The sequence below is a fragment of the Fulmarus glacialis genome, unplaced genomic scaffold (genome assembly GCF_000690835.1).
Source record: "Fulmarus glacialis isolate BGI_N327 unplaced genomic scaffold, ASM69083v1 scaffold38105, whole genome shotgun sequence".
Lineage (NCBI taxonomy): Eukaryota > Metazoa > Chordata > Aves > Procellariiformes > Procellariidae > Fulmarus > Fulmarus glacialis.
The window spans coordinates 46,627-61,086 of record NW_009211985.1 but is presented as its reverse complement, the minus strand read 5'-3'; the positions used below and the strand labels follow the sequence as shown (position 1 = coordinate 61,086).

The window sequence follows — 14,460 nt, the reverse complement described above, 5'->3', positions numbered from 1 at the left end:
GGTGTTTGTGTGCGTGGTTGTTCGTCCTCTTCTGCTGAAAGCAGTGAGGCCGGGGGGTGTGTGTGTTTTTCTAAGAAGGCTTCTGAATGTCTGCGCTTTTCTGGAGCGATGTAGGAAGACTTAGAGTAGTTGGCAGGCAGGTGAAGGGTTGATAGGCCCTGTGCTGTAAAAGGGCGTAAACAAGCCTTTTATTCTTACCGTGTACGGTGTTCTCAAATAGCTCTGCACAGCCCGACGGCTGGGGTTGCCTCTGCGGCAAAAGCAAACTCAAGCAATGGAACTTATCGGTGTTTAGCAGTGTTTTAGTATAGCGTGGGACGACAGTCTTACTCCATCCCATATGTATAGGTTTGGCTTTGAAATGCTCAAAATATGAGGCTGCGTATAGCAGTTGACAGTGTTGGATAGGACGAGAGGAAACGGCCTCAAGTTGTGCCAAGTGAAGTTTAGATTGGACGTTAGGAAAAATTTCTTTACTGAAAGAGTGGTCAGGCCTTGGAACAGGCTGCCCAGGGAGGTGGTGGAGTCCCCATCCCTGGGGGTATTTAAAAGACGTGTAGATGAGGCGCTTAGGGACATGGTTTAGTGGGCATGGTGGTGTTGGGTTGACGGTTGGACTCGATGATCTTAGAGGTCTTTTCCAACCTTAATGATTCTATGATTGATTCTTCATTAGTTGGTGCTACAGTTGTTAAGTATCACTCTTCCTAGGTTTTAATCCTGTTGTGTTTTCCTTGTTCATGATGTTAGTGCCGACAGCTTTCGGGAAGCTTTGCTTTCCTTGCAGCTGTGCTATGCAGAATTTCAGTAGTTTGTGGAAATAATCTGAACTGAAATATGTCACCTCAGAGTTGAGTCAAAATGGAAATATTTCCCTTAACTGCTTAACTTCTACATGTTGTAAACTGCACCACATAGAGCAAAGGCATTGAAGTCATGGCTGTTAAAGCCCTCTAAAAATAAATTAATGGATTAATTGACCACTGTTTTGTAAAACAAGGGTCAGATCCAAGTATCAACTTGTACTCCTGAGCTCAAGGCAAGTAAAGATTGGAGGGAAGAGCAATCCAAGAAGAGTAAGTGTGTCATTGTTTTTGTTTTGATTCAGCCCCGTAGCATGAGCAAGGCAGTTAACTCCAAAGACTGCTGCTTAAGAGAATCAGTTCCCTGCAGGAAGGCAGTGAGTCACAGATGACGCTGATCGTTCATTAACGACATATGTACGGTGACTCCAGCGGCCGCTGTCTTCAGCTGTCCCTTCCAGGTGTAATTCACTGTGAAACAATTCACTGGCGATGTCACGTGTGAGAATCCAGAATCCTTCAGTGTTACACATGACCCATTCCTGGTATTTTTGTTGCTATTATTATGCTCAGCTCTGTTAATAGGCAGGGGTGTTTGAGGATGCAGTTTGGGGCCCAGTTACATCAAGAACTTTGCCATTCCCCTGCTTCAGAAAAAACCATAAGCCTTTGAAAAGCTGAAATTCTGGTGAGCTGGGAGAAAGGCTGGCTCAGCTGCGGAGCTGCCAAGTATGGAATGGAGCCCAGGGCTTTCTGAAAATTGTAGCCCCAAACTTAGGCTTGTCCAGCACCGGTAACACCAGACTGATTCAAACACAATGAGGTGGCAAAACCAGTGAATCTGGAACTGGTGAAGATGAGGCTGTATGTCTGTGTGCATCTCTGTTGGTAGCACTCAGTTACTCCAGAGATGTTTCTTGAAAAATAAGAGGTGTCCTTAGAGCTTGAGGTGTCGTTCACTGACATGCTAGGGGAGGAAAATGGTTAAGCACGGGACAAGGCTAACGAACAAGTGTCGTCTTTGACTTAAAGGCTAAACCCTCAGAGGAGAGAACAGCAGGTTTTGCTGTCGTGTTAATTCAGGACCTGATTTCTCTCATCCTTTCTCAGGTGAAATCCCTGGTAACGATTATGGCATTTTTCTGCCTTGGAAAGTGAGAACTGAATGGCACGTCATACATTTTAAAAGAAACTATTTTATCTAACAGTAGCATTTGGGAGAAATACAGGGTGCTACTCAAAGATAAAGGGAGTTTCTTCTGTACAAGGACTGCAAGAGGGAACTTTGAGATTGTAGAGGGGAAAGGACTAGCATGTGTTATGTATGTGTTAAGTATGCGGATCAGTACACTGTCAAAAATATGATCTAGTGATATAGTATCCTGTGGAAATTACTGACTTTGAGTTAATTGTCAGGACATTTTTATTATAACTACAAGCCCTAGTTTAAAGAGTTGTGCTAATCTATTTTTAACCTCTCACCTGTAGCTTTAGCTAGCCTTGCAATGTGTCAGGAGTGTTTTGTGATCAGAAGTGTTTACAGCTTTTAATACACTGGAAAACACAGTCTGAAAGCAAAGCCAGCGTATTGCTGTTTTGTAAATGAGCTGTGAGCATATGCTTGATGTAAAAGTAAGCTTGAGATCGAGGTTAGCTGGGGCTTTCATTTGAGCTGTTTTCATATATGCCCTTTCATAAGGCAAAATCACAACAGATGCTTAGTGAAAGCACGTGTGATACTGTCAGCAAGTTTCCAAAACTATAATCTTTTCCTCAATCATGGAGAAGTATTGAGAGCTTTTCCTAATTTCAGCTGTGTTCTTTGTTATATTATCTGGGTCATCAAAACTGGAGCGCTGTAACCTAACTCTTTGTTTTGCTTCTAATAAACTGGTAGATGTACGCAAACAATTTACAAATTGCCAAAACACTTTGCCAATGTTTTGTTCTACAAATTGGCGAACGATTTACAAATTGACAAAACTGTTGCTGATTTCCTGCGCAATGTTATTTCCCATGCTGTGCTTTGGGAGGAGGCTAATCTATACCTTTGACTAGGTTTATGGGAACTATTTACCCCCAAACTGATATTAATTTAAAGTGGGCAATCGGTTTACAATTTTAATGTCACCGCTAAGTTTTTCTACATCTCTAGTGTGTAATAGCTATTGAAAATAGGTGTTTCAGTAATTGTACAGATGTTGTGATGGTTTTAGAATGTAATTAAGGGATGCATTCCAGACTTTGTTTGTTCTGAAGGTACTTTTTTGAAAATAATTTTCCATTCATTAAAATATTTCTGTAAAACTTAAGACGAATCACAAAGTAACTTTTTTTTTTTGTAATATGGTGAAACCTAGTGACTCTTTTTAGAGGTCAGGGTCCTGCTATTTTGATTATTTTGTATGTTAATGAAACATTCTGTCCTGTGATATTTATAGCTTTTTATGTAGAAGTGTTGAAACATTGTTCAAGAACTGACCAAGAAAATAGACACTGATAGACAGTCTTCAAAGGGCAGCTAAAGAACAAGGAACTGTTTGGTACATTTGTTTTTACCTTTACTATTATGAAAATTAATGTGATAAGAGGAGCTTTTGGAGTTGTGATGTTGACAAATACTAGTTTTGGTGATGATGGGATTTGGGATGTGAGGGGGAGAGATTCACTTTTTAGTGACACTTAATTTTTTTTTTTTTCCCCCCCCTAGGAAAAAAAGAAAAAAAGTAGTGAGGAGTCCCAGCTACAAGAGTCTGATGATGTCTTCCTCCCGCCTGTGGCAGAAGTGTCTTCCCGAGCCAGTAAAGTGCAAGTGGAACATCCTGGAGAATTTACAGAAATTCGGCTCAGTGATGAAGTAGAGGATGGAAAAACTATAAATGATGTGTGCGACATCCCCCAGAGTAATTTATCTTCAGCAAATGAAGGGTCTTTGTCAGTGACTCTAGAGCCTCCCATAGATGCAGGAGAGTTCAAAGCTGATCTTCCCCATGAGGAATGTGGGGGGGATGTTGAGAAGAGTGGAAAAAGCAAGTCGGACAAACCTGACTGCCCTGTGGAGGCGGTTGCTAGCGGATCAGGAAACTCTGATTTATTGAGCAGTACCTCTCATTCCAGTGCTGCTGGCTCTCAGACAGCAGTGGCCTTTGTACGGGACAAAGGAACTGAAAACGTACAAGATGTTAAAAATCCTCTTGTCCATTCTTCAGAGAAGTTTCCTCTTAGTGTGTCACAGCTCTCTGAGAAATCCAAAACACGTATTCAGCATTCGGGATTGAAACCAGTTTATCCAGACTTGTCAGCTGAATTGTCCTATGAGAGACCCACCGTAATAGCAGTTAAACCGCTGTTGCACAATGAAAGGCTGTATCCAGAGCTCCCAACCGAACCAGAACTGGTGCCATTTACTAGAGAACAGCTGAAAATTTTTGAGCCGTGTTCATGGTTGGAGAATGTTGACTCCTATGCAGAGGAATTTGAAAGTGTTGCTCATCAGGACAGGCACGAATTTTATGAACTGCTCCTGAACTACATGCGCTGCAGGAAGCGGCTGTTGCTGGCTGAGGCAGAGCTGCAGGCTATGACGACAGACTGCCAAAATATTAAGGGGAGATTATGGACTTTTAAAGAAGAACAGAAAACTGTGCAGGTGCTGTTGCTGAAGCTACTTTTGAACCCAAACTATTTGGACATGATTCCAGACATTAATTTTACTTGCTGTCACGTTTAGCGTATTTAAGCTGTTTTATTCTAAAAGAGATGATTGCCTTTGCTTTTCTGTCTCCACTGATCGCCAGTACTTCAAAGTATCATCCTATTGAGATCTAAGATAGTTTATGGTTTGATTTTTTTTTTTTTTTTTAAACCCTGACGAGTATAGGATAATGGGATCTCTGTTCGTGATCTCTTTTGGAGTCTGACATGTTTGTAGTCAGTCGGAATGAGCCTGTGTACAGCCAGTTCTGCCTGTAGTGTTGGGTGAGGTTTGTGCCGCAGTACTTCAGGTAGAAGCAGGGGATACGTGGTGGAGTAGGACTTCAGAATGGCTGTAGCGGTGATGTCCCATCTGGCCCGCTGCCTACAGTTTTTATTGATGTCATTCTTCTCTGTCCTGCGGTCAGAGGTGGCAGCTGCAGAGGAGCTTGAGTAATGCTCGTGGGCGACCCTGTTGCTCAAAGCATAGGGAGTGTGAAGTCCATCCACTTTCAGTAACTGTTGCTCCATAAGTGGTGCTGTGGTTTTAGCTACTTGCAGGGTGGTCATGGTACTCAGTAGCGTTTCTGTCTGCAAACCAGAGGAGTCTGGGGACCTCTTTGGTGCACGCATCAGAAATTTTTTTCCCCCAAACTCATTCTGTGTAACTTGTTTTTGGAGCTGGATGTTTCAGTAGGAGTGAATGAAATTGTTCTGGTGCTCTGATACTGTTTATAGCCAACACATTGTCAAAATAGTCCAAGGGTGCTAAGTACCTCTGTATGTGGTGGCTTTTACTGTTGCTTCTGTGAGTGCAGTGCCTCTCCTGTGAAGTTCGTTGGAGCTGAGACCTTGAGAGACTTTCACTGAACAGATTTGACTCTTTTCCTTTTTACTAGGGAATAACAACCTGTATCACTGAACCTCACTGGACTCTCAGTTTTGTGTTGATCACTTTCTACACTGAAAGCAATTTTGATTTCACTCTTACATCCCCACTGGTCATCATACAGTTGGCCAAGCTTGCTGCTTGCTTTATTCCATCCTGATTCACTGTGTATTTATTGTATGTCCACAATAATTGTTGTCTTTATACTAATTTAAAATTCTTATTCTACTAACTTAGGAAACACAGGGATACTTTCAAGTTAAACTTCCAAAGTGCTGATTCTGAAGTGTGTTTCCTGGTTGTGTAAAAGAATAATAGGAATGTTATGTATTGTGGTATTGTATGACTAGTCTCAGCTTTTAATTCCAGTTTGGGAAAAGGTTAGAGTACAGTTCATTTCTGAAAATTTTAAATGTGTAATGGGAAGTTGCTATAAATACTCAATTCTGGGAGCTTAGAAAAATATTTATCTTGTTTCAGTAGCTATTTTAGTTTTAAAATAGCAGATCCAAATATTTATGGAAATCTATAAAGTGAGAAGCAGGTGTGCTCACTGGGAGTAGAGAGACCTGGTTTTGTTCACATCTGTCAGTGATACAGACAAGTCACTTCATATCTGTTTCTAAATCTGAGTTATTGAAGGTTTATAGAGTCATTTTGTCAGAAGTCAGGGATATGCATTTTCAGTAATCAGCAGCTCTAAAAAGTATGTAGGATGTTCCGACATGTTTGTCTTTTCCACCTGTGAAGTGGCCCCTTTTATGAAAGCATTGAAATCTGTTGAGGGGAGGGTTATGTCAAGGTTAATTTCTGTAAGCACACTTGACCCGACAAAATGACGAAGCCACTTAAATAAAATAATTGCTTTCTTTTCAGGGTGTCTGTGCCGATCAGTGCAAAGTGACAGGTCATCATCGCTACCAGACAGTGGAGCTGAATGAAAGTGTGTTGGGGGAACTGAAAAAGCTGTTTGAAGCCAAAGCAGAGCATGTGCATCAGACACTGGCGCTGCACTCGTACACTTCGGTGTTGTCCCGGTTGCAAGTGGAGTCATATGTCTACAGGTTGCTCAGCAGCTCCTCCCTGCTGAGATCAGTGGCTCTTCAGCAGCAAGAACAAGGTGTGTTGCTGGTCTAGACCGCTCCCCATGCTGTTTAGGGTGCCCAGCATCTTGTTCACGTGCAGTTTTGGAGTCTTGTGGTGGAATTTGTATACTGGAATGTTTCTCCTCTGATAGTAAAACCTGCTGATCTTATGTAGGGATCAGTGAAACTTTTTTCTCACAGGAAAAACTCCAATTCTTTTACCTTATTCATCTGGACAGTGGAAGCTGAATGCAGGAGTGCTGCCTTCTGTCTAGGCTGTATACTGCCACTGATTACTGTAAAGGAACACCGGGTGGGATGGAACACCTGGACTCCAATCTTTTGTTGTCAAAGGCAACGTATGATACAGTCGCTTTTCCAAATTGATTATGCACAATTCTAAAACCAGCTGGATATTTTTCCTGCTTTACTTCCTCTTGGAAGGCCATTTGAAATCTTGCAGCTCTAATGCTTGGAAATCTTTTTGGTTTTCATCCTAAGTGTATTACTTATTTGGGTTTGTGCCAATATAATCTTTTAGCTGAAGTATTCCTCCCCCTCCCGCCCCAGATATTTATCCTTCCTAGTCCTCCTCCCTTTGCCCCCCACCTCCCAGATAGTTTATATGCGTAGTAAATGGTGGTTCTTACAAAGTTTATGTTGAGGGAGGGCCTTTTATGAGAGTAACCATAGTATATTCTTCTTGTAATTAGCGTCCAGTGCTTAATTATAAGATTAAATGAAGTACTCTAAATAAGTGTTCTTCTCTGTCAGATTTAGCAAGCAGCTGTGTTGAAATATCTTGCTCTCTGTATCTATAGATATCAAGTTTTCTACATAGCCCCAAAACCACTACTTACGCTACTACTCGAAGAGCTGCTCATCAAAGCTTCTTAATTCTGTTTTTAATTTACAGTTTCAAAGCAGTCAGAAAATCTTTCTTCAGACTTGGGCCACTTGAAGGAATGTATCAGTGTCCTTTTCAGTTTCACTCGCAGAGTTATCGAAGATCCTCAGTTTCAGAGTGACCTTCTCATGTGGCTGCAGAGACTGGTGAGGGAGTAAGGATGGATATATCAGTTTGATCCAACACGTGGGATGAATTCGGGAGTAATTTCTGAAGGTGTTACTGTTTCTCTCACTGTCCCACATGCAATGATTTTTTCTGGGGTTTGTTCTACCTGAGGAACACAATCTGTTAGTGAATCTTTAGAACGAATTCCCTTCCCTGATGAAGTCAGTGGAGGTCAGCAGCATTAATGAGGATTGGTACCTGAGCAGCCAACACTGCTCAAAGTGCACTTAATAATCAATATTCATTATGCTTTTACTTATTTTGAAACTAAAACTATCAGACTTGTCATTTTTGAGAAACTGCTATTCTTGCTGATTTCTAAATAAATCAATTTTTAATGCAATTGTAAAGTAAATAATTTTTCAAAGAAAATGGTTTGTGGCTCATAAGCCAAATAAGCAGACTTTTAAATATTGTTCTCCTGTAACCTGCTCTGAAAATGGAGGCTTGTTATAAAGCATGGGAAGAGAAATAAAAAACCAGTATTTCTCTAGTTAGCAAGACTGTAAAGGAATGAACCTTGAAATCGTTTACAAGATTCCAATATACTTCCCTTTAGGTGTCGGTGTTGCAGAGAATTGGCTGTCCAGGTGACCATCTCTTCCTCTTCAACCACATCCTTCGGTGTCCAGCTGGGATCAGCGAATGGGCTGTTCCGTTCATTCAGGTGTGAATGTTTAATTCTTTATTGTTGGAAGGCTGGAGTGGGAGTGGAGTGGGTTAGGAGAGGAGACTATCTTGTGCCTAGTCAATCCCTCATGACCGACACCATGTTTCCAGGTGTGTGGAATCATGGTAACAGTGAGGGGTTTGTCAAGGGATGTATTTACCCATGTTAGCCCAACCATGAGCAGGTTAACAGGGAAACACACTTCTCATTCTTGGCTAGAGAGACCCCATGAAAGGGAGTCAAGGAGTTGCGGTATGGCTCAGGCGGCCTCATGCAGCAGCAGGTTTTGAGAGTGCTCTCCAAAAAAAAGGAAAGAATATTTAGACTTGAAGCAGCAACTGTATATGAGACAAGTGAGATTGGAGGCAGCTTGGTAGTGTATAAGGGATGAGGAAGACCAGATTTTTATATTCTGCACGTTGAAATGGGACTGGTTTCCCTGGAAAATTTATTAATTAGGTAATTTCAAGGGCAAGGGTTCACTTTGTATAGAACAGAGGGAGCGCAGGTATCCAAAGGCACTAGAGTGTTCTTGCAAAGAACATTTTTACTCCTCCAAGAGAGGAAGATGTTGGAAATCTAGCTGTAGGAAAAGGATTGCAATTACACTAATAGGGGAAAGGCAAGCAATGAAATAAAAGGATGATTTGAGGTAGCGTCCTAACTTCCCCTGTGCTTAACATCCCAATTCCCCTTGGTGCCAATGTATACATGAAATGAAGAGAGAAGTTGTCTTTTTGTGGAGCTTTTGATTTTTTTTTTCTTTTTTCCTCCTTTATATTAATTTCTGTAAGCACTTCTTTTGGAAAACTCCCAATATTTTGCCATAGCAATACTTTCTCCAGGGTGTGGGAACTGTCTTTTATGGATACTTTTTAGTGTGAACAAAAAGCTAATGAAAAACGTGAAACTCAAAATTTGAATTTCTCTGATAAAACTAGTTTTCCCCTTGTTTTACTTGGACTGTAATTTTATTTAGACTTACTTAGATTTTATTTTTTTGCATTTAATTTCAGATCAAGGTCTTGGGTAACCCATCAGGTGTCTTTCATTTCATGCAGTCTCTTGCCTTGCTTATGTCTCCTGTCAAGTAAGTATGAATATGATTTTGTAAATATGTTTTGATTATTTAAGAGTAGAAAATACGACAGAAGATCTACTTGTAAAACCCTGAAAGTTCATTGCAGGCAAAGTCATAAAAGCAGGCACAAATAAGAGATTCACAGTTTAATTCAAACTCTTTTTACTCATTCATCTTCAAATACAGCTTCGGCAGTACATTCTCCTACTGTAAACAGTATGATGCAGCTGGCTTTCAGCTGTCAAATAGCTTGTGAAGGTTGACATACCCACATGTTTTGTTACTGTGACTTCTGAAATAAAGTTCTTGCCTTGCACGATGGCCTGTTCGCTATACTGTCTCTGCAACAGAAGTCCTTGAGTAAAGGGTTTGCTAAGTCGGTGTGTATGCTTATTGGGCTTCTTAATTTATTTTTTTCATCCTTTTTTTTTAGCTAGAAGGAATACACGGTGCTTGGAGAAGCTAGTTAGTGAAATCAGTCATGAGTGAAAACTGTTACGTGCTTCAGATAAAATATATAACCTGCCTTCCCTCCCGGCCCAGATTTTAATGTCAAAGAATCAAATTGCTGGTATTTAGGATTGTCACTGTGATCTTGATAGTCTTTGACCCTGAGTTAAGTGGAAGTCCTCCATATTGGAGGCTATTACTTTAAAGGGTTTTGTTTTCACTTCTCCTGTCTAGAGCTGCCTGGGGAAACAAGTGTATCCTGAAGGCATGCATATTGCCAATGCATTTTGATGCTTGTGTTTTGAACAAGGGCTAACTTAAGGTGTCTGGAGTGGCCCTCTCAACTGATACAAGATGATGATACAAGATTGTATCTTGTTGATACAAGAACGCAGAGCCTCCATAATGGCTGTACTTCCTGGTAAAAGAGCTGAGACTTGTCTGTTACAGCTGCTGCATGTCAGGAACAAGTTTGAATTTTGAATTTGGTTTGTGAAATCAGTATCTTAAAACTTACATTTCGTTTGTAATAGGTTCATATTATCAGAGTATAAGTTCAAGGAGATCAGGAGGGGGATACTATGCTGGAGTTTTGTGGCACTGTGTGCAGAGTTCTGCCGGTACATTTCAAGTTAAAAGAAAGTTGGACGTTATGATTTTAACTTAGAATCATAGAATCGTTTAGGTTGGAAAAGACCTTTGAGATCATCAAGTCCAACCGTTAACCTAACACTGCCAAGTTCACCACTAAACTGTGTCCCTAAGTGTCCATCTACATGTCTTTTAAATACCTCCAGGGATGGTGACTTCCCTGGGCAGCCTGTTCCAATGCTTGACAACCCTTTTGCTGAAGAAATTTTTCCTAATATCCAATCTAAACCTCCCCTGGTGCAACTTGAGGCCATTTCCTCTTGTCCTATCACTTGTTTCTTGGGAGAAGAGACTGACCTCCACCTCGCTACAACCTCCTTTCAGGTAGTTGTAGAGAGCGATGAGGTCTCCCCTCAGCCTCCTCCAGGCTGAACAGTCAGCCGCTCCTCGTAAGACTTGTGCTCCAGGCCCTTCACCAGCTTCGTTGCCCTTCTCTGGACACACGTCAGCACCTCAACGTCCTTCTTGTTGTGAGGGGCCCAAAACTGAACACAGGATTCAAGGTGCGGCCTCACCAGTGCCAAGTACAGGGGGACAATCAGTTCCCTACTCCTGCTGGCCACACTATTTCTGGTACAAGCCAGAATGCCGTTGGCCTTCTTGGCCACCTGGGCACACTGCTGGCTCACATTCAGCTGGCTGTCAACCAATATCCCCAGGTCCTTTTCTGCTGGGCAGCTTTGTGACATACTTGTTAATTTCTTGTTCTTGTATCTGTTTTTTTTAATATCTTCTCTTAAATAAAAGATGACTTAGTTCAGAATTTTTAATTTTCTAATTTTTTGTAAACTTGATTTTCACTTCAAATCAGGAATCGGGTGGACTTCATGTGCCATATGAAACCAAGTGAAAGGAAAAGTTCCTCTTCATCTGGGAAAGAATCTGGAAACTGGACCCTGGTAGATGAAGGAGGAGAAGAGGTACAGCAAAAGACTACTTCCCGCCCCCGCCCCCCCTTTTTTTTCCCTTTGTGCTTTTGCTCAAGATTGTTGTATTGATTTTGTGAAATGGAGAAAGAAAAACTGACGTTCGGTTAAAAAGCATCATTTGAAACTTAGATCTATTTTACTCTCCTTTTATCTCTGTGATATAACTGTAGATAGTGAAGCTTCCAGGAATGAGTATTAACAGATAGAATTTAAACATTTAAGCTATTGCATGCAAAAGGAGAATGGGAGTAGACATATGCTTGCATAGGTGCTTCCCTTCAGAAACTGGCTGGACTGATATAGCGTTGCCTCTAGGTCTGTTTCCTAGCTGATGAGGGCTTCTATGTAGAAGCACAGAAGAGGAGTTTAGAAGGTTGTGTTTGTGTGAAGGAGAGTTAATTTGTACTTTCTTTGTTTTCCTCTTACAAGCAAACTGTAATCAGTACAATAGTGAAGCCCTTCTACCATGTGTTGTATTGTATATATTTATTAAAGCTACTAAAAGTGACTGTATGTGTCTATAGGATGAGGATCCTGAAACAAGCTGGATTCTGCTTTTGGAAGATGACTTGATTTCCTTGTTGTCACAGTTTCCATTTCGTGAACTCTTTCAGCAGTTCCTTGGGTTTAAGTCTGGAGGTAAATCAGTTGCTGAAGAGTTACTCTTCATTTTGCTTATGCTAATTGTATTAATGACTAAAAGTGCCAAGAATGCTACTGCGTTGTGAGAGTCTCTGAGTGAAGTAATAATGAACCTGTGCAACGGCTCACTGACTAAATAGATGAGGTGGAAGTGTATGCCATGAGTATGGCAAAATGTTAGAGTCCTTTCCTTAGTTTTGATCTGCCTCGGTAGTTATACTCACAGATGTGCTTTCAGAACTAATTTTTCTTCTTTGCCTCTTAGCTGTAATGTTACTGTGATTTTTCTCCCATTACTTATTAATTCTTTATTTTGCTAAATTTCTGGACAAGTACATGAAGATAACAGCTTGGTGGAGGTCTTATAACCTGCATAGTTTATTTGTACTTTCATACTTAACAGGTATTTATTGTTCATTTTGTAAACAAAGCATAAATTTAAGTTCACTATATAGCTGGCAAACAATGAATTGTTTGCCAGCTATATGGTGAATTGTTGCTTTGAGTCCTTGTTAAGTTGCTTAAAAAAACAGAATTCACACTTTTTTTTTGAGACTTACTTTTCTGTCTTGGTCTTAGGTGCTTATTTTCCTGAAAAAACAACTCCCCAGGAGATGATGAAGATTTTTGCTTTTGCAAACTCCTTAGTGGAACTTCTCTCTGCGGGGTTAGAAACATTTAACAGAGCACGGTACCGACAGTTTGTGAAACGAATTGGTCGGCTGATCAAGTAAGAGAATATCTTCTCTGTGGTATGATTAAATCTTTTTCATACAGTCTGGTTTAAGGTTCAGAGCTGCTAAAAAAACCACACCACCAAACAAACAAAAAACCCCAACCGCATCAACCAAAACAAACAAACCAAAACAAAAAACCCAAACAGTTCTTGGCTAGATTTTGCTCTGGGAGTTGGTCAGTTTAGGGTTAGCTGATCTGGGAATCTGAAATCCCAGGGTTCTTGACTCTAAAGCTGCCTGTGAAGGGGGGAATTGCAGAGTCTAAATGCTGTGGGTACAAAGGAGCCGGGTGAGCTGTGGAACACCAGGCTGACTTCCATCGAGGATGTGCTTAGGCTTGTCTTGGAAGGTCACTGATATCCCAACAAACAGTTTCTTGAATCACCCCTATTTATAACTAGTGTTACTGGTTTCTTTCTGTTGTAATACAGAGTTGTTTCAGGGTTTTTTAATTTCCTCCTTGAAAATCCTCATATTGTTGCAGTAAGCAACTGTAATTGGAATCTGAAAGTTGCTCTTCAGTTTCAAATCTCTAGCAGTCACTTGATATGGCTACTAAGAGTGTGTTTTCAAGGGGGATACAGTTAAATCAGAAACAAAATCCATGTTTTTCTTTGTGTTATTAGAGCAGTAACTTTCTCAGTGTAATTATTCTTGTATGAGCTCCTTGCATGTACTGCCACTTCAGAATGTAGGACTACCTTAAAGCTCCAAAGTTCATACACGAACTAATTTGGTATAACAGAATATTATGCATTGTTTGGTTGCAAAACCAAGGAAGGATAACACAGGAATTTTAGACTAACGCTGTCTGAAGAGGGGAGGAATTTGTATGGAAATCTCTGGAAACCGGAGGAGAAAGGGTTGAACATGTCTCTTGTGACTAGACTCTGATCTAGCTGCACTTTCTGTGTTTTTCTGTGATGACATGCTCAATGATCCTTCCTTGACTTGTTTGTTCTGCTGTGTAGGATGACACTTTGTCATGTGAGTGACCACTGGGCCCAATACGTTAGCAGCAATAAACAATATGGATCAGTAGCGCATCCCTACTCTGTGGAAAAATTGCAACTGGAGTTTGATGAGCTGTTTTTTAGAACTGTCCTACATGTTCTGAAGGCAAAAAGGTAGGCTGTCCAATGTGATTGATACTGGCTTCATCTCGGAGGAGTTAGATATTTGAAACTGGGAATTTCAGTAGCTTTAAATACTTAATGGTTTAAAGAAGACTGCAATATGCAGGATTTTTCAGCATATTGGTAGTATTAAGATGGGGAGGAATTACACCTTGAATTCTAGCATCTGGCAGAAGCTGTGTGGACTTGTTCGGTTCAGAATGAGGCTAGCTCAGAATGTGAGATGCTAAGACATATCCTCACATTCCTAATTCTGTTATATGGCAGAGATGTGGGCATATATCTCCTTTTCAAATACTGGGATTTATCAGGGTGAAACTGTTTCTATCTGCCTCTTCAAATCCAACAGGTTGGGAGTCTGGTTGTTCATGTCCGAGATGCCTTATGGAACGTTATCCAGCAACATGCTTTGGAGGCTCTTCTTTGTCATGCACTGTGCGGAGAGCGAGCACCTGGAAAAGCTCTGCTCTACTCTGCAACCTGCTGACTGCAAACAAAGACTCAAAGGTAGAATTCCTTCACTCAGAACCAATTCTCATAGATTCAGCTACTGCTGCATCAGCTATGGGTTTAATTCTTCGCAGGTTTCATTGTTAAATACACCCTCAGCAGCAGCATG

At 40.9% G+C, this 14,460-nt stretch overlaps 1 protein-coding gene across 1 annotated transcript in view; it reads left to right on the top strand.

The window, feature by feature from the left end:
* Positions 1–3,513: 3,513 nt before the first annotated feature.
* The window catches only part of EPG5 (ectopic P-granules autophagy protein 5 homolog (C. elegans)), a gene marked incomplete at its 5' end in the record, with an annotated part of 52,687 nt that continues 41,740 nt past the window's right edge, over positions 3,514–14,460 (top strand). Inside the window, 10 exons of the mRNA XM_009577724.1 lie at positions 3,514–4,452; positions 6,262–6,505; positions 7,387–7,523; positions 8,105–8,212; positions 9,232–9,305; positions 11,209–11,317; positions 11,851–11,965; positions 12,548–12,698; positions 13,677–13,832; positions 14,191–14,348. Of these exons, the coding sequence (XP_009576019.1) occupies positions 3,514–4,452; positions 6,262–6,505; positions 7,387–7,523; positions 8,105–8,212; positions 9,232–9,305; positions 11,209–11,317; positions 11,851–11,965; positions 12,548–12,698; positions 13,677–13,832; positions 14,191–14,348 (2,191 nt within the window). The remainder of the gene's footprint in view (positions 4,453–6,261; positions 6,506–7,386; positions 7,524–8,104; positions 8,213–9,231; positions 9,306–11,208; positions 11,318–11,850; positions 11,966–12,547; positions 12,699–13,676; positions 13,833–14,190; positions 14,349–14,460) is intronic.